Raw genomic sequence first — 19,200 nt, 5'->3', positions numbered from 1 at the left:
GGGGCAGGCTCTCTCTCTGAGTAGGAAGGGGAAGGAAGAAGATAATTTAACCTACTTTAGGACTTAAAAACTTCCCCAGAAGCTCCCACAGCATGGTCTGAGCACACCGGTGGGACTGTGAGCAGGGGGTGCAGCCACCCCTGCAGTGTGGGGGGCTGCTTTTCCTGCTTCCCCCTTTGGGAAATACCCAGGTCCAGGTGATTGAGGAGAGCCCTCACTATGAACAAAATGTTTAACAGAAATTCACGGCGTAGTGATTGGTTATTGACATGATGGATAAAAATCCAGGTAGAAAATTAGAAGTGCAATAGACAAGACAGGGCCAGATTGCCAAGAACTCAGTATGTACAGGCAGAGGAAACACGCAGGTCCCATCTAGGCACTTCACATGGGCCAGATTTTCAAAACTAGCCCAAAGATCAATCTACACCAGTTGGCCGAGTCCTTCTGGACACCAGGTCCTTCCTAAATCAGCCTCTGAAGAACAAAATGAGAGGAATAAAGAGGGCCAAGTGTGAGTGGAAAAGCACATTTTTAGGAGACTTTAGAAACAAGCTGGACGTAAGGAGGTTCACGCAGACACTGGGAGCAATGGGGGAGAAGGGTCATGCAACCAAACAGGAATGGTGAGACAGGAGGAAGGACCATGGACATGTCTCTGAAGGAGCGGGTTGCCCTGAAGCTTTGGTGGACAATATCAAAGGGGATGTTGGAGTTGTGCAGGGCTTTTCTCATTTTTTTTTTCTTAAAGGGCCAGAGCTGGGGGAACAGGAAGAGGTTGGTGGGGGCTGGGGGAGCAGGCAAGGAATGGGGCTTGGCAGAGGTGCTCCCATGGTCCCCCCCTCCCCTACCCCCCCCTTCATCAAAGCTTTCCAAATCTTTTCTGAAGATCTGAACCTTTTAATTGGGCTCCTGATTCAATTTGGATTCGGAGATTCAGCCCCCAAACCAGGCCGAATCTCCTCCAAATCAAATCGCCACCTGAAGCTTCGCACAGCCCTACTGCACACCATAGTGAGTGCACAAGGCACGGCAAGATGGGTTCTAGGTGGCACAAGGCAGCATCCATGTACTTGAGTCCTGATCAGGGTGGCATGTGGCCTGATCCAGGCAGTGTGAGGCCAGATCTGGGCAGAGCGCAGCTGGATTTGGTTACATGGGGCCCAATCCAGGTGGTGCAAGGCAGGGTCTGGGAGTGTAGGACTGGGTCTGGGCAGCACAAAGCCAGATTTGAGTGTATGGGGACAAACCCCATGCACCAACCCTATGTGATCCAGCCCACATACCGGCCACTTATCCATCCCACAGGGCTAAAAGGTTGAGCATCACTGATCTAGCCTCTCTGAGATGAGGTGCCTTTCACTTCCCTTGCCCTTTCAGAAACCTCATCTGAAATCACTCAAAAATATATAACCCCTCCTCTCTCAGCTATAATGTCCATGGGTTAAATTGCCTGCAGTGTGCGGGCTGGGAGCTCCAGGCTTTGTGGGACTTGTTCAGTGGCTAGGACTGCAGTTCTCTATAGCTCTTTAGTCCTTTTTTGTTCTAAGATTGTCCGAAAGTGCCAGAACGATGCCAGTCCCAAACACACACCCCAACCCACCCGTGTAGGAGAGAAGCAATGAGGTCTCGTATTCCCCGCTCTCTCCTTCATCTGCTTGCTGCAAAACAGACCCCATGTGGCTGCTTAGATTAATCACAAGCCTGGATGCCCCAGGGAGGCCTGGCCCTGCTTTTCCATTTAGAGCTAGTAATCTAAATTCCAGCTCCCCAGCCAGGATCTTTCTTCCTACTGACGCAGGACTCTGCAAAAGCCAAACGTATTTTATTTAAAAAATCACATAGCCTGTTTTAAATTCTCAGCCCCCTTTTCCTTTCCTTGATTTGCATCTGCAAGGTTTATTAGGCTGGGCAAGAGCCAGGCCTTGGTTGTTCAGGACCCTATTGGAAATCAGATATGTATGGGCCATCCCTTTGTGGCCACCTACCCCATGCTGCTCTTATGGCAGACTGAATGGGAGAGCAGGGACAGTACTGGATTCCTAGAGTCTTCTGTGCCTCAGTTTTGCCATCTCTAAAATGGAGCTAATGAGACTGACTTCCTTTGTAAAGTGTGTTGATTGTTACTCACTGTGAAGAAGCTAGGGATTATTATTACGAAACTGTATAAGTAGGATAAATTAGGTTAAGGGCCACCAATAGGCATGAAAAGGTAATAAAGGAAGTAGTGTAGTTCAGTGGACAGAGAATGGACTAAAATTCAGGGGACTTGTCTTCTTTTCCTAGTACAGCCACTGACCTAGGACACTGTTTCTATTGCCTTCCTTTGGCCGTCTGGTTCCTTCAGGCCACAAGTTCCCTAGGGAAAGGGTGCCTGTTACTATGTGTTTGCACAGCACCTATCACACTGCAGCCTTGAGGTGCTATTATGACGGAGCTGCTATGTCATCTTCATTGACTGGCTGGTTCTTGGGACAGTCCCTAAGAGTAGGACTCCGCCTGTGTGGGAAGGAGCTCTGTCTCAGTGACTAATTTGGAGAGGATGTAGAAGGGTTTGTGTATTTTATCTGTGCTTCCTGCCTTGGGGAGAAAGCAAAACTGTACCAGCAACACCAACAGCAGAAGCAAGTTGCCTTTCAACCCAGCTGCCACTGATAAACTGATGCACTTCTGTTGTTTAACTGGGTTTTTGCCAATGGCATTATTTTGGGGACTTTTGGCTGTGATCGTGAGGTCATGGAAAGTATCCTGATCCCTTCCTGAGAAGTTCAGAGCAGCCTCCTCCTGAAGGCCCAGAAAACACAGTATAGTTGGGTCAAGTGCTTTCTGGGGCTCTTTCTTTAATTGGCCCCCTGCACAGCAAAAAAGGAGATATAGGCAAGGTGTGTTGGAAAAAGCCTGAGAGGGGAAATACGGTAGAGATTTATCACATCATGAAGGCTGTGGACAAAGTGACCAGGGAACTGTTATCCATGAAGTCCCAGACTACTAGAATGAGGAGGCACCCACTTAAATGAGAAAAGTAAAGTAGTTTTCTATGCAACATGTAGTTCATCTGTGGAATTCATTGCCTCAGGAGGTGGTAGAAGTAGACTCAAAAAGGGACTAGACAAATTCACGGATGATAGCTCTATTAATAGCTGCTGAACAGAACAGTTCAAGATGTTTCTTCTGGCACCTCTAAACCAATAATGCTAGATGCCAGGGAGCATAATGAATAGGGGACAGATCATTTTAGATATATCTGGTTCAGCAATCTCCCTCTAAAGCATCCACTCCAGCCACTGTTGGAGAAAGGATACTGGGCTATATGGACGATTGGTCTGACCCAGTATGGCATTTCTTATGGAAGTAGGATTGCATTTGGACACTGCAGTGCTAAACAATACTGTGAAATTCTGGGACCTAGTACAGCTTGGAAACTCCAGGTCATGATCCTATGAATCCAATTATAAAACTTCCAGTAAGTTTGGCAGTGGGGGTCAGAGCCTAAAGCCATCATTCCATAACACAGACTTGTCTCTTTACAATCAGCCTGTCAGCCTTGGTCCAAAGAGCAAGCACTGCTTGGAGTGGGAGACCTCCAGTAATGCTGCATGTGGGGCCATGAAATCAGTGGTTGGCGCTGTTCCCTCCTCAGTACTGACCCTGGGCAGCACTAGGGGTTATGCTCATAAAGGTGACATGCTTTCAGTAAGACACAACACTAGGGCCAGGTAGGATTTTAAGGAAGACCAAACTCCTATGGATAACTCGTTAATATAAGATTGTCATCATAGGCCCCTGTATATGTGACCAGCTGGCCCAACACTGGCACAGCCAACTCAGAAAGGCCTGGAAAGCATGCAGATATAGGCCCAGTACCCACCTTTCTCCTGGCACCTTTTATGAAGATGACCAGCGTGTACACTCATTGGCATCTTCTTTGATTGAATAAGACCCTTTGGAGAAAGCAGAAGCGAGGGGCTGTCAGCATTCACTGAGCAGTTTGGGAAGTCAAGTTCAACAGAAGATCCCACAGCCCCCTCCGATTTATAAAACATCACATTTCCCCTTTTAATGCATATGAGGGGCGGGGGAGATTTATTCTCTGATATGTAGTATCCTAAACAGGGCTTTCATAACAGTGTGCTTGCTAGGATCACTTTGAGGCTGAAGGGACTGTTGGGATGGGATCCCACGATGGGTTTGCTGCCATGTGAGGGTTTGATCTGAGATTTTTTTTTTCCTTTTGAGACTGGGGACATGGACAGCTTCTGCAAACACCCCTGCTGTGAAACCCCTCTCTCTCTGCCACACGTCTACACACAAGTCCTGCACAGTTAACCTTGCAGGGTATCAGGCATGCAACCTTGCATCTCTTGATTTCAATGGGAAGTCAGCCATTGGGTGCAGTGGGAGCCCAAATTCTCTGAAATATGGGGAGAGGGGAATCAGAGGAGTGTGAGAGCTTCTCCTCCAGGTGTAACAGGGCAGCCGGCCTGTGGCCCAATCCTGCTGTCACCGACTTCAACATGATCCAGGCTCTTACCTTGTTTACTGACCACCTAAGGACTTGACTTGGGCCTGTTTTGTTTCAGTTTTATGTCAATGTAATTCCAGCAGAACTGGCGAATTTCAAACATGGAGGCGCCCACAAAGGACCTAGAATTCCAGATGAGTCTCCCTCCTGCAAGACACTGAATGCTGTCAGCTTCTGCTGGAGTCAGGACAAGGCCTGGGAGGAGGGGGCATGGTTAAAAAGGTAGAAGAGGGGACTGGAAGCCACCTTCAACTTTCAGGTGCTGTGAAATTTTGCAAAAAGTCACTCCACCTCGCACTGCCTCAGCTTCTCCCGCCTGCATCAAGGCACTTAGAGTGCCTTTAAAATCATAAATAAATAAAATGATACTTAACCTCCTTCCCAGGCATGCTATGAGCAAAAATGTTAGCAAGGCTGTAAGATCTTCAGTTGAAAGGGGCTATGAAAGTGCAAAGCGTTATTAATATCCTTTACCTTGCTCATAATAGAGTATGCATTCATTCTGGGGAATTTCTGGATATAAACCAGACAGCTGCAGAATGACATTTCTTGAAAGCTTCTATGATTTATTTTGCACTCTTTAATTCCATTTTGTATTGAATACACATTTGTCACAGGGCTGTTGTTCAAATGGGCCTTTTAAGTCTCAAACAGGCCTCGGGATGAGACCCTCAGCCGGCGTAAACTGGCTTAATATCACTGAAGTAATTGCTGATTTACTCCAGAAGAGACTTGGATCCATATTTGAAATGGAAACTCCATGGCTTGGAGCATTTCAGTGTTAAAACCAAGCAGTTTTACGACAGATAACGACTCTCCGTGTAGCTAACCGTCTGGCCAGAGTTCTGTAAAATCTCTTTCAGCCACTGGGCGTCAGGTCCTGGGAATGATATTGTTTTTGCAGAAACTTGAATCTCTGGATAGGTTCCCTGGCTCTGCCTTTTCCATTTTGTTTTGAACACGTTCAGCTTTAGTGTCTGGGACTAGAAGCCGACAGAGCTGCTGCGGTTCATTCACATTGCACAGATTTTTGTGAAACCAAAAATAGCTTTGTGGATTTGGTAACTTTTTTCTTCCCTGTTTTTTTTTTTCGCTGGAAAGAGGTGGAAACTTGCACTGAGAGCATAAGAGACCTGTTTTCAATGGTCAGCTATTGTGCTTAACCCTCTTACCACTGCACTGTGCAATGAAGGAGCTATTTAATATCATACTCACAACCAATCCTTGTCAGAAAAGTGTTTGGGGGTGAGTCTACACAGTGATTTAGACACAAGGAAATATGCCCCAATCAGCCTGCTATGTGGACATACCCTGTGTCTTGCAGTGTGCTGTACTTATCCTTCCAGGCTCCCTGTGAGATAGGGAGGTGTCACAGTGCCCATTTATATATGGGGAACTGAGGCAAAGAGAGAGACTTGCTACAGGGTTAAGTTAGTAGAGAAAGGACCTGAACTCAGGTTTTCTAGGTGTTATGTTAGCACCCTAGCTACTGTCACCACACCACCCTTTTCTGATTTGTAAACCTTGAAATAAAAGAGGACAATAAACCAGCTCAGGGGGCTGTTAAATGATCCTCACTTTTGCATAAACTGATCCTCATTTTAGCATCCTCACTTTAGGCAATCTCAGGGCCAGATCCTCAGGGAGCTTTATTCCATTGAGTAAAGGCAGCTACAGCACTCCACGCTGGGCCACACTTTCTGATAAGAACAATTACAGTGACAATCGTGTAGCAGTTAAAGCCAGGAAAGGCAGTCACGAGAGGTGGGTTACACCCTGATTCCACATAACCTGGGGCAAGTCACTTCCTTCCTCTGTGTGACGCAGTTTCTCCGTCTAGAAGGGAAAGGTGATTTCATATTTTACTTGTAAAATGCCTTTTTTAATGTAGAGCTGGTAGGGAAATTTTCAACAAAGCATTTTTCCCCATAAAACACCTGTTCATCAGAACCAAAGCTGTTTACTAGCAAGGGTAGGTTTTGGTGAATTTAATGACTAAAAAAAGATGTTTTTGGTTAAAATTGCCCCTTTTAGCGCTTTTTAGAGCAGAGTTTCTGTTTCTTCCAAAAGATTTTTCAGCTTGCAGTTCAATTTAATATATACTAAAAAATATTTTTTTAAAGATTAAGACTGAAACAAAATATTTGAGAAGTGTTGAAATTTTTTGACTGATCTAAAACATTTCTTTTTTCATTTTGGTTTGTGACTTTGTGCAAATTGTTGCTAGTTTATCTTTCGCTTCTGGTTCAGGATGGAAAAAAAGAAGTTCTGCAATGCTGGAAATCCTCATGGAATGGGAAAAACCATTTTCCACCCAAATATAATTTTCCGTGTTTTCCAATAACTTTTAAAGGGGAGGAATGAAAGTCACTGGTTGTTTGCAGGAGCTGGGAAAGAAGCAGCAACTGGTTACAAAGCGAATGGAGAGAAGAGGTTTCTGGTGCAGATGAGGCTGTCCTGCCCTGATTTCTGTTACTGGTGTAACTACTGCAGGCCCCCGGTATAGACAGGATGAAATGCAGTTTGTCCCTGTGCATTCAAACAAGGAAAAAGTCAACCATTGCCAACAGCAATAGTTGCTTGTATACAGTGATGGCTGCCACTGAAGCATATCAATGGCAGTGAAGCCTCAGCCTGGGAAAAACAGTCCACTCCACAACACCAGGCTGTAAGTCATCTTTCATCACAGGTGCCTGAGGGACGAGGCACCTAGGCCAGGAAACCCCGCTCTTGTTGTAATGACAGGGACCGTGGCAGCCTTTGTCTGCTCAGGCTTGCAGTCCTTCTCCTCCAGAGATGCCTTGTCAGACTCTTTGAACCAGTCTGCACACTCAGGGGGTTGTTTTTAAGTCTGGTCTATTTGCAGAGGGGATTATGGTTTCTAGTAAGAAGAACAGGTGAAATAAAAATAAAAGCAGGTAAATTAAATAAGCATCCTTTTTTCTCCTGTCTTCCTCCCCCCGCCCACCCCAGCTCGCTCTCTCTTTGTCTCTCTCAGCCTCTTCGTTTTCCTTTTCATGTCAATAACAAAAAGGCTGCAATTTTAAAAACTGAAGAAGCCTCTCCAGAGTCAGCCAAAATGGGCAAGTGCATGTGGGTTTTTCCAGAAGGAGGTTTGCTCTTGTCTTGTTGCTCTTCTCCAGACCCAGATGAAGACCATAAGATGAGCAATGTCATCTTCCAGCTTGTGTGCCTGTGATCAACTGCATTTGGTGTAGAGCAGTGGTCACTGACCAGTGGATTTCAATCCACCAGTAGATTTTGGAGTCTCTTCCAGTAGATCTCAGAGATTCTTGGTGTCAATTCAAGGCTGGGGTGGGAGCTGAGTGCCCGTGTGCGCTCCAGCCCAGCAGGTCAGTCCATGGGGGAGGGAAGGGGCAGGGGCTAGATCACGGCCCCCGCGGTGAGGGACAGTGCCGCAGAGGCAGGAGCAGGGGTAAATTGAGTGGGGCCCTGGCCAGGTGGGACTTACCTGCTGGGGAGGTGCATCCCCAAATAATTTTTTCTGCCTTGATCTCACAGACTTACCTGCTGGGCAGGGGGTTGGCAATGGTGCACAGTAGATCTTGGGTTGCTTTTAAATGCCAAAGGTGATCTCCTACTTAAAAAGGTTGGAGACCACTAGTGTATAGGATTTGGGAAGAGGCAGTGTTTAATTTGCCAAGTTGGGTTCTGATGAGTATTATGATCATGATTATTATTTTTAATTTCAACTCTGAGGCTATTTCTGTCCTTGCTGTATATGTTGAGACTTTAGTCCTACTTGCTTCTTCTTGAATCACCTCATGGCTCATCCTGCCACTTTCCTTGATCTAGAACAAGAGTTAGGAGAGAGAGAGTATTTGTGAAATGTGTCAGCCAGATTCTGGCAATGCATCTTTGCCCCAGAGGTCACTTGCTGGGCAATCAGAGCACATTGTTTTTCTTCCTTTCTTGTGTCTCAGTCCTAGTGCTTTGCTAGAAATTTTCAGGTGTCCTTGTCCCTTTTAGGGTGTTTTCTGCAGCTTCAGAATCAATCATGGGTCTGATCTTCAGCTGGTATCCATCAGCCTGCCTTCAGTAGAACTGCACTGATTGCCACCACCCGAAAATCAAGACTCATAACTCAGGCCTGTCCATGGATCCTAGTGAAAGAGTCAGAAAAGTCTTATTATGGTCACTACTAAATGTTTAGCAAGATTCATCCTAAAAAGTATAAGGAAATGACTATAGCATGTTCTGTCAGTTTAGGGAAATGTTGACTCTCTAATGATGAGTTACTTGATGAAGAATTGCTTGCATTTGGAAGCTTGCTTCATCTCAACCATGCAGTTGGTCTAATAAATGATATCAGTCCAAAAAAGTCTTACCGGATCAAGTCATCTAGGCCATTCCCCCTCAAAGACTGTGTAGGACTGGTCCTTACATACCTTTTGCAGGGATTTATCTGGTCCAGTATTATCCAACCTCATCTTACTGCTCCTACCCACTTCATCTATCCCATGCCAGGCCACGTATTTAACATTTATGTTGTGGCAGTGTCTAGAGGTGAAACAGGCTATGGTCCCATAGAACTGCACAAGCATATCAAAATCCCTGCCTCAAAGTGCTTAGAGTCTAATGGCCCACTTAAGTGGGCACAAGCAGGGGTGGAGAGACAAGGGAACCAAAACAGTATTACGTGTCGAATCGTTTGAGAGCCATAATCAAAATTAGTCCCCTGCCTAACCTTCTTGGCATGGTCTGAACTCAACCCCTTCCTGCCTGTTGTCTTTTATCATTAGAGCCTTCCTATGATGCAGTAAGGAGAACAGGATGGGGCAATAACATGAACTCCGGCCTCACCAAAAGTAAGTAGCCGTGCTGAAACTCTCAAATGTGGGCAGAGGATGAATTTGGTTCACTTATTCTACATGCATCAGAATGACTGAGATTGGAGGGATGCTCGGTATCATAAACATCCAAGAAAATAAAAATAGGAATTAGTGTTTATATTACTGAGTTGCCTTAGTGAAGAGGGTAGGAATTGCCAATTTGCAACAGGTCGGTGATGCTTTAGGACCAGTGTCTTGTTTCTGAGGGTGACCAGTGCTAGACAGGCTATAAGACAGGGGTGGGCAGAATGTGGCCCGCGGGCCAGATGCGGCCCACCAGCCCATTCTATCCAGCCTGCGGGGCCCCTAAAAATTTAGAAAATTAATATTTAATCTGCCCCTGGCTGTCTGTCACGCGGCACTCGATGGCTTGCCAAAACTCAGTATGCAGCCCTCCACCCAAAATAATTGCCCACCGCTGCAGATAGCTACTCCAACCTCCGCTGAAGCTTACTGTCTTAAGACTGAATACTGCTACCTTAACTCCCCTTAGGTTATTTTCAGATACAAATAATAATACCTTACATCAGTACTTGATTGCTGTTATGGGGCAGTATCCATGGAATGAGGTGCTACCCAATTGGGAAATTATGGCAGGAATTGACACCTGATATTTATAAAGTGCTATGAGATCCTAGTATAGAGATGCCCAGGAGAAGGATGGGATTCCTGGCTGACCGCAGGTGATGGATTTGTCCTTAAAACTGTATTGCCTGCTCTTACAACTTTTATCCTCTCTGGCATAGCTAACTGGCTCTGGGCCATATTCTGGTCTCCTTCTACCATTGCAATATAAAAGGCAGGGGAGGAGCTGATACCTTTGTACAGCTCCACTCGATGGAGGGTGAGCCATGGTCTGGCCATGACCGGGATATTGCTGAGGTCAGGTGAGGATAGAAGAATCTGACCCAAAGTCTGTACTTCAGTTGTTGTTTCAGCTGTATGAACCCTGCTTGATTTGGATGTGAAGACCACTCTATAAGGTGGTTTCTGTACCAGGTTGCTCTGAATGGGGAAGGGAGATATCAAAGGTTGATATGATTTGCAGGACTGGTTGGGAATTTTTTACTAAATATCTTTAGTCAGAAAATATTTCTTTTAAACCAGAACTGGTTGCAGGAAAAGGTTGATTTCAAGGCGTTTCCTGTTTCAAAATCATCAACATATCTCATTTTGCTATCTTCTAAATGAAAACTTCCCTTTTTCAATTCAAAACAACTTTGGGTTTAGAAAATGTAATACAAACATATCAAATAAAAATAAAAAGGTCAAGATTACCTATTGTTTAATTGACCTGGTCTGAAATATTTGTGGGGGGAGGGGGTTGAGTTTATGAAAGTTTTTGAGAAACTTCTTGTCCTGATTCTGAATGGGGAAAATGGTTGAAATCTCATCTTCCCTTTGGAATGGAAAACCTGTTTTCTGCCCAGTTTCGCTGATTTGTTCATGTTGATGAATGTATCACTGTGTCTGTCTAGCTCTCTGTTTGTTCCTTCTCCTCTGCTTACACAATTTCTACTATCTCGCTTTCCTTGTAATTACAGGCCCTCCTGTTGCAGGGACACAAAATGTGAATAAGACAGAGCAACAACGACCCCAACCAGGTAACTATGTCAAGTGTGTCCCAGCTGTCCAATAAACACCTGTACGCCCCTTTCTGCTATTGTCAGCTATCAAGTAGGATCCATCTTAGGCACAGGATACATAGGCGCACACTAGGGAGCTACATGTACAAGGAGGTGTCACTGGAATAATACTAGATCATCATCAGCCACCAACAGAGTTTGCCCTAATCCATTTATTTATGTATTTATTTTTGGCTGCAGAGTATCAGCTCATGGGTTGCCCTTTCCCCATTTAAAAGAGCTGTCCCTGTGTCAGTGTAGTCATCTGCGGAGGCCAGAATCTCTAGTCAGCTGGTTTAACATTGGACATTACAGCAGGCAACATACTGGGTCCTGAGGCAGTTTGAAGACCTGCTTCTCTCACTGTCATAAGGAGTCAGCAGGTTGAATTCTGACCTCTCACACATTGGTGTAAATTGGAAGCGACTCCAACGAGAGTCAACAGCATCAAAGCAGCGTACCGTAATTCAGAAAATGAAGGCCTATCAGACTTCAAGGACTGATGCTTTCAGCTGGAGGGGTTTTTGACAAGTCAACCACCAATCTCTGTGCTGTGCACAGCTTCTTTGGACCTTATTTTAGGGTTGTCTAGGACTAGGTTTGTCTTTGGTGTAACTTCAGACATAAGCACATTTATTAAACGACAGTCACCATAGTCAGGGGGCACAGCAAAGAGAAATAAAAAAATTAGAGCAGATGAGCAGGACTGAACTGCCTCCTGAAAAAGAAGAAAATTTGTTCCTGATTAATGAATGGGGTTTTCAAAAAAGCACTCGATGTTAGCTGTACCCTGCTCCCATGGGACTCAGTAGTAAAACCTGATTCACTTCACTGGGACATGTGCAGGATAATGCTCTATTAGCATAAAGAAGATGTAAGACCATGTGTGTACACATCTGCCTTTACCACGACAAGTTCTGGCAGTGGATAGCAGCCACCAGCATCAGCTTGCCAGGACACATGCACATCCATGTGCTTGGTGCAGTCCCACTGCAGCAGCTCTTCTGGCAGCGCACAAAGTACACATTGGGAGGGCACCAGCTGTGGACAGGACAGCTGGCAGAAGGCGTGGGAGTGTCTGCACACACCTTCTGCTGGCTGCCAAATGGCAGCATGGCCCTTACTCTGCTTGGCAGAGGGAATGTAATCGGGCTGGCAGAAAGGAGGGCTGTGCCACCACCGCAGTCTGGGTGCGATCATCCTCAGAGTTTTATTAACACAACCAAAGTTCTGCTGGCAAAACTTTGTAGAGTAAACTATGCCTCAACTGGACCAATGCACCATTAACTTCATCAGGAGTAGATTAGGCTGACTTGGAATAGGAGGCAGACTGGGCAGATAATAAGGAATCAACACAGAAAGAAAATGCAACTGATATCAGCAAGTAGGCCAACTCCTTCCATTAAGGGAAATGCATTTGTCTGGGACCTGCTAGTGCTGTGCTGTCCCGAGGTTCCCTTTTCCTGCAACCAAGCATTGTAGCTCATTCAGGGAAAGTGCGGCTTGTGTCCAGAGGGATTTTGATCTGAAAAAGTGGGACACTCTATGAAAACAGTGCAAGAACATCTGCGTCATTTAATACTCCATAAATAATTTGTGGCTATTCATTAAACAACACAAAGGGAAAATGAGACTTTTCCAGGCCCTGATTCCTGGGAGGGGATGGGAGCAGAACAAAAGAAGGAAAATGGAAATTTGGACAGTTCTTGAAAAGAAAAATAGCAAAGGACTTGGTTTCTTTTGTGTGGTAGGTTTAAGGAAATATTTTTCTTCTCTTTGTCCAGATCCCTATCAAATTCTGGGACCTACTAGCAGCCGTCTTGCCAACCCAGGTGAGTTCAGCTTGAGACACTAGGTAACTCTTGAGAAGACAAAAGCTATTTCCTAATGAAAGGGCCAAGTCCTTCGTGATTCACCCTAATCTAATGGGTGCTGCAAGAACTTGCTGTCCTACTGTTTGTGTAGATAGTTAGGGCCATTGGAGTGGATAGGAATGGATCCCACATCTGCCCCTGCCCACTACTTTCTGTCCTGCCCCTGAAGGCTAATATGGAGAGTTGCTCCAAGGGCCCCACAGGGCTGTTCTTGTGATAACGTCTTTGTGTAGTCCTCGCCTTGGGCCCTGAGTGATGAGAAAGATCCTGAGTGGTCTGTCTTCAGCAGCTTCACCATTATGGAGAGTGTGCGCCTGTGGGGAGTGAATGATGAAGATCGAGAACTAAAAGATAATGGAAAATAACCTTTGCTTGAGTAAAAGCAGCTTCATTGGCACTGGCCACTTCTTGAATTTGCTCCCCACAAGCACAGGCTGCTAGCATATTTGAACCCAGGATTTTCAATCCTACTTGAATACAAAAACCATATCTGTTATTTAGTTGACCCCTATGCACTAGTCAGGTGGAAGATACCTCACACATTTTATAAATGTGTTATATTTGCCTGATGACCCTGTGCTCAGGTCATCTCTAGAGAGTAATCCCATGCCTTCAAGAAATAAAAGCACAAGCATCTCTCGCTTAGGCTAAAGGACAGGTCCTGTTTGCTTAGTAGCAATAGCAGACTCAACCCTCATGCTGTGACCTATCCATTAGAGGGTGCTAGAAGCCCACATTGGTATTAATGTGGGTTAGGTTTTCAGGGGAGCAGGTTGAACTCTCACATCAGAACACATTCTCACGGTCATCCTGACCTTAAGTGTTTGTGCAGGCATAGTGAAAGGGAGAAAAAATAATACCAAGTGATATAGACAATTAATCACAAAGGAACATGTAGCAAATTCCAAACTTCAGGCATTGAAACCATATTCAGACCTAACAGAAGCAACCCATGGGCTGAAATACCCTCACGTCAGCTTTTAGGGAATAATTTAGGAGAACCAGCCCGCTTGTAAAAAACCTGTTTGTGTATAACTCAAAGGTTTTATGATCAGGAGAAGGTATTATGATCATCTAGCCTGACCTCAAACTCACGAAAGAACGGGGGGTCAGCTAACTTGTTTGTCGGGAAGAGTTTATGCAGCTTCACACAAGAATCGGTAAAGCTTCAAGGAAACTTTCCCAGCAAAGATTGAGATAGTCCCTCTGTTTCCTGGCTTTGTCTTTTCTTTTAATCAGGAAATGGGATGTCATTTCCTTTTCTCTTTGGCTTATTTCTTGCAGGGAGCGGGCAGATCCAGCTGTGGCAATTTCTCCTTGAGTTGCTGTCAGACAGTTCCAATGCCAACTGCATCACGTGGGAAGGGACCAACGGGGAATTCAAGATGACTGATCCTGATGAGGTGGCTAGGCGCTGGGGAGAACGCAAGAGCAAGCCCAATATGAATTACGACAAGCTGAGCCGAGCCCTCCGATACTACTATGACAAGAACATTATGACCAAAGTGCATGGCAAAAGATATGCCTACAAATTTGACTTTCATGGCATTGCCCAGGCTCTTCAGCCTCACCCAACTGAGTCTTCAATGTACAAGTATCCAGCAGATATCTCCTATATGCCCTCTTACCATGCCCACCAACAGAAGGTGAACTTTGCGCCCCCACACCCTTCCTCTATGCCTGTCACATCATCCACTTTCTTTGGAGCAGCATCAACGTATTGGACCTCCCCTACAGGAAGCATCTACCCAAACCCCAGTGTCCCACGCCATCCTAACACCCATGTACCATCGCACTTGGGCAGCTACTACTAGATGCTATCACCATCAGTGGCCTTTTATCAATCTGGTTGGATGCTCTCTTTACTTCTGGGATTTTTTTTCTTTGGAGCTTTGATGAACATTGTGGCCTTTCTTGTGGAAAAAAATGAAACTGGATATTGATTATTCCTGGATCATCCTTTTTTTTTTTTTTTGTAACTTTGCCTCTTCTGTCTTGAACTGAGAGATGGACACATCTTTGGGCCAGTACTCTGCATTGTGTTTTGGTTACAAGTCTTACATCCTCTGCAGAAATTCACTATGGAGATTGCTTACCACACCCTGGAATGAGTAGTAGCATTTTCCTTTTTTTTTTTTTTTTTGCAAGAGAAAAAATCTTTAGCAATCCAAAGCTCTTAACAAGACAAAGATCCAGCTGTGGGTCTTAGCAGAATAATATGTTTATCACAGATTTATGACCAAGTGGGGGTTTTTTTCTGGTTTTGGGGGAGGGTAGAAGATTTGAATGGTATGTTGTAAAGACCTGGCATTGCAGGGGACAGCAACTGGAATCTTAGCTTTAAGGCCAATGAGGTTTTTCACCCAACTGGAAATTTGATAAAATATATATTCATATATATATGTGTGTGTGCGTGTGTGTGTGCGCGTGTATATTTTAAGAAGCAAAGGGCATTGAAGGATCTGTTCTAGGGTGTACAACTTGTCTTGAACTGTGTACTAATGCCAGAAACATATGAGACAGAACAAAAGAAGAAGCAACCTAATGTCAGGCACAGACATTCCTTGCAAGCAAAAATGAAATAAAGTCAGTGACAGCAGGTCCTAGAGCTCTGCCAAAGTTTTAGGAATCGCTGAATGCTATCGATTCGCGAACGCTGTGCGTTTGTCAGACCATCATCCAAAGGGTCAACAGATCAGAAGGCAACTTACTGTATAAATTATGCAGAGTTATTTTTTTCCCTATATCTCACAGTATTAAAAGAAAGATAAAATAAAACGAGTTGACCTCGGTCACAAATGCAGGGTTTTTTTTACTATCAGATCAGTTGTTTGTGTGGGTTTTTTAATGTAATTTGTACATCTTTTCAATCTGTACATTTGGGCTGTAGCTTTGTACTTTTTGCTAAAAAAAAAAAAAAAAAATCTTAAAAAGAAGACACGCATAATGTATCTGTCGGGAACAGTGCTCTGATCCTGTGGCTAGAGACATGAAGACTGATTCCTGTGCTACTGTGGAGCACCTCAGACCTCTCTGGGTATGCCTGGAGCACAGATATTGTTCCAGTTTGGATTGAGTTAACTGTTAGTTAACTCAATCCAAACTGGAACAATATCTTTTATATTGTTAAAAGATATCAATCTTTTATATTTATCAATATTAACTTGAGTTAACTGTTAGTTAACTCAAGTTAATACTTCCAAGTTAAAGCTGTCTGAATGCTACGGAACATTTCTAACACAATTTTTCACCAACATTTAGAATTTTTTGAAACTTTCGGAATGCTTGATAAGAGAAAATCAGCGCACAATTTTCATAAAAATAATTGAGCAAATTTTTGCCAAATGTTTGCATCAAAATTTGAAGCACTTGTAATTTTTCAACCATCTCTAATTTGCAAATGCTAGGCTAGACATTCCACAAATGTTTGCTTCGGGATATAAACAAGAGAGTAAACCACAGACATCTGAGTCTTGAAGCAGATGTTTATAGACGACTTAAACTTGCATTTTCAAACTATTAGCTAACTTGTATTAACATTCAATCAGGAGGAGCACAAATATCTAGTCTTGACATTCCCTCTGAGGCTCTGTGTGGATATAAGATTTAGTTCATTTGATTTCAGGATCAGAGCCTTAAAACAGAACGTTATAGTCCGGTCATAACTTTAAGCAGAAGCACTGATGCCGTTATTTAAAAAGGGGGAAAATAAGATCAAGATAATTGGTTTAGCTTCTCATAGTGCTTTGGGGGTGTTTATAGGTAACATTACTGCAATAATCACAAAAAAACAAAAATTATTAAAAAAAATTACCCAAGGAAAAGTGACTTTTGCTACTATATATATGCAATGTATTTTTGGATATTAAAATATATATAATTTTGCAAGTAATCTTTGTGTTTTCTAAAAAAATGTATTAAGTGTTACGCTGGCATCTGTTGTATGAAGATTATTGTGTAAAAAAAATGTGATGAAATAAATGGTGGTTTTCTGCTCTAAGCGCCTGTGTTGTTACACTCCACCCCCCGCCCCCAAACACACGGGTGGACAATGAGCCTCCTGTTTAAATTATATTTATTTTTGGTTGAAAGAGAAAAATAGGACTAAATAATTGTAACAACACCCAGCTTTTACAGTGTTCTCAGTCGAGAAGCACTTTACTGAGGAAGTCATTGTTATTATCTCCAGTTTACAGGTGGGGACCGAGGCACATGTGGATTAAGTGACTTGCCCAGGGTCATTCAGCTGGACAGTGGCAGAGCTAAGAGTAGTACCCAAATGCCTTAATTCACAAGCCAGGCATGAAGTCACTCTTCTACTATGCCCGTGCTAATGCTTAGGCCTTGCTGCCTCCCTAGGCTGCAATCAAAAGTGAAGTAATAGTTTCACTTCTGATTATTCAGGCCTTGGGCATTTTAAGCAATTATTACAAGAGACTTTTAATACACTACGGGTGCATCTACATGTTGCCCTACAGCGATGTAGCGACCAACTACGTGGCCGTACAGCACACTATAGCAATGTAGCGATCACGTGGGTCTACATAATCAGCAGCTACATTGCCATAGCGGTGCACTCCCCCGTTATAGTGTGCTGCTGCAGTGACATAATGGCAAAATCTAACCATGCACCATGCTCATGGCGCAGCATGGGCGGTTGCTGCACCGTGTTTTAGTACTTTCAAAAGGAGGTATTAAAGCACAGTGCCATAGCTACATCGCCATACAGTGACATGTAGGCGTGCCCTATACGTATGAAATGTTATGTGTTACTGGTCTACCTGTCTGCTCATATTTCCCTCCTATTCCCAAATTTGAAGGAAAGGCCAAAACAGATTAAATCCAAAGCCTGCCTGAGAGGTTGCACAGACAAAAACTGCCAAGAAAGCTACTCCTGGTTGTGCACAGCGGTCACGCAAAGACACTTCCTGTACTGTTGCAGACACATGGCAGTCATGAGAGATAGTCCGATCGGTCTTCAGAGTTGATAAAGCCTCACCAGCAAATGGCTGTCTTTTGCAACACCATTTCCGCCCTCCACTCACAACTCTTTGCTAGCAAGTTTCTAGTACAATAGTTTTCCCGTGCTTGATTAATGAGGCTTCACATTGAAAAATGACTATGTTAAAGAGGCAGCTTCTCAAAAAACCGACTTGTTCTCTGGGTGCGTTGAGCCATAGCTGCTCATTTGACTTACAAAACAAAGTGTTTTGTTGCTTAAGATTTTTTTTCCCCAGCTAGCATGCCTATCGCAGAGTGCACATCGTTCATAGACTTGTCAACCCATTTCCAGTGGCACTTTGTGTGTACACGGGTGTCACTAATGAAGACAAGGCGTTTTAGCCCCAGTATCTAAAGACAGGATCTGAGGTGCCTGTGGGCCACATTTAGTCTGCAGAATCTTTGTCAACATTTTCAAAAGTATCTAGTAATCTGGTACTTATCAAATTACCACCACTGAGGCCAGGCCCAATGTGTCATCTTTACGTGCCTAGGTATTACAAATGGGTTCCATATTGAATTTTTAACTGTTGTGGATTTCTGAGGCCATGTTGTTTAAATGCAAAGAAATTTGCTTTTCTTAACTCCTCCTTGGTTTTTTTATTAGAAAAGGAGAGATGGGGAAGAAAATAAATGCATGCCACAGGCCCAGAAAATGACTCAAAGACTTCTTCATTCCTGGTGCCACCACAATGGATGATAGTTACCTGGCAAACTTGAGTTTTTCTTTTACTGGTGCAAACATTTGCTTCTGAAACCATGTATTTTTCAGATGAAAATTCTGCATCCATATTGGCACTTAAAAGTGGGAGAAAATCACGGTGAGCATAGCAATGAGTGATCAAACTCACCAGTGTGGTCAGAACAGTAGCCACCAGACTGGGAAGATCATGTAAAGGGACAAGTTTGCTTTGCAGTATTGCTATGGTAGGCTGGACCCTGCGTGTGCTCTCATGATCCTGACATAGACATTTTCATGCCCAACAGGAAATGAACTCGTTAGGTCTCAGCTCTGAACCTAGCAAGGGAGGCGACTATCACTTATTATAGCACTTGATACTACTTGGAGCTGAAAACCTCCTCAGGGATGCTGTTGGGTCAAGGATAGTAGAAACACCTACCAGCACCATCCTTAGCTCTTATGCTTAAATTGTTATCCATGTATTTCAAAGCACTTTGCAAAGTGAGCTCAAAATCATCTCACACATTGGGAAACAGGCCGAGATGCTTCCCAGCACCACGCAGCAACACCCATCCATGTGGCAAAACTGGGACTAAAACCAGCTGTCCTGACTGATGAGTCAAAGCATGAGCTAGACAATACT

The 19,200-nt window shown here is 44.1% G+C and overlaps 1 protein-coding gene across 5 annotated transcripts in view; it reads left to right on the top strand.

The window, feature by feature from the left end:
* FLI1 (Fli-1 proto-oncogene, ETS transcription factor) overlaps window positions 1–16,874 on the top strand; it is a 114,216-nt gene extending 97,342 nt beyond the window's left edge. For 4 of the 5 annotated variants that reach the window (XM_014518846.2, XM_006021346.3, XM_006021348.3 and 1 more), the window contains 4 exons: window positions 9,286–9,351; window positions 10,920–10,979; window positions 12,785–12,832; window positions 14,159–16,874. In XM_014518846.2, the coding sequence (XP_014374332.1) occupies window positions 9,286–9,351; window positions 10,920–10,979; window positions 12,785–12,832; window positions 14,159–14,688 (704 nt within the window). In that variant the 3' untranslated portion in view covers window positions 14,689–16,874. The remainder of the gene's footprint in view (window positions 1–9,285; window positions 9,352–10,919; window positions 10,980–12,784; window positions 12,833–14,158) is intronic. The other variant, XM_025201275.1, reaches the window with a different exon arrangement.
* Window positions 16,875–19,200: the final 2,326 nt, after the last annotated feature.

The sequence above is a fragment of the Alligator sinensis genome, unplaced genomic scaffold (genome assembly GCF_000455745.1).
Source record: "Alligator sinensis unplaced genomic scaffold, ASM45574v1 scaffold760_1, whole genome shotgun sequence".
Lineage (NCBI taxonomy): Eukaryota > Metazoa > Chordata > Crocodylia > Alligatoridae > Alligator > Alligator sinensis.
This window is presented reverse-complemented; position numbering and strand designations above follow the sequence as displayed.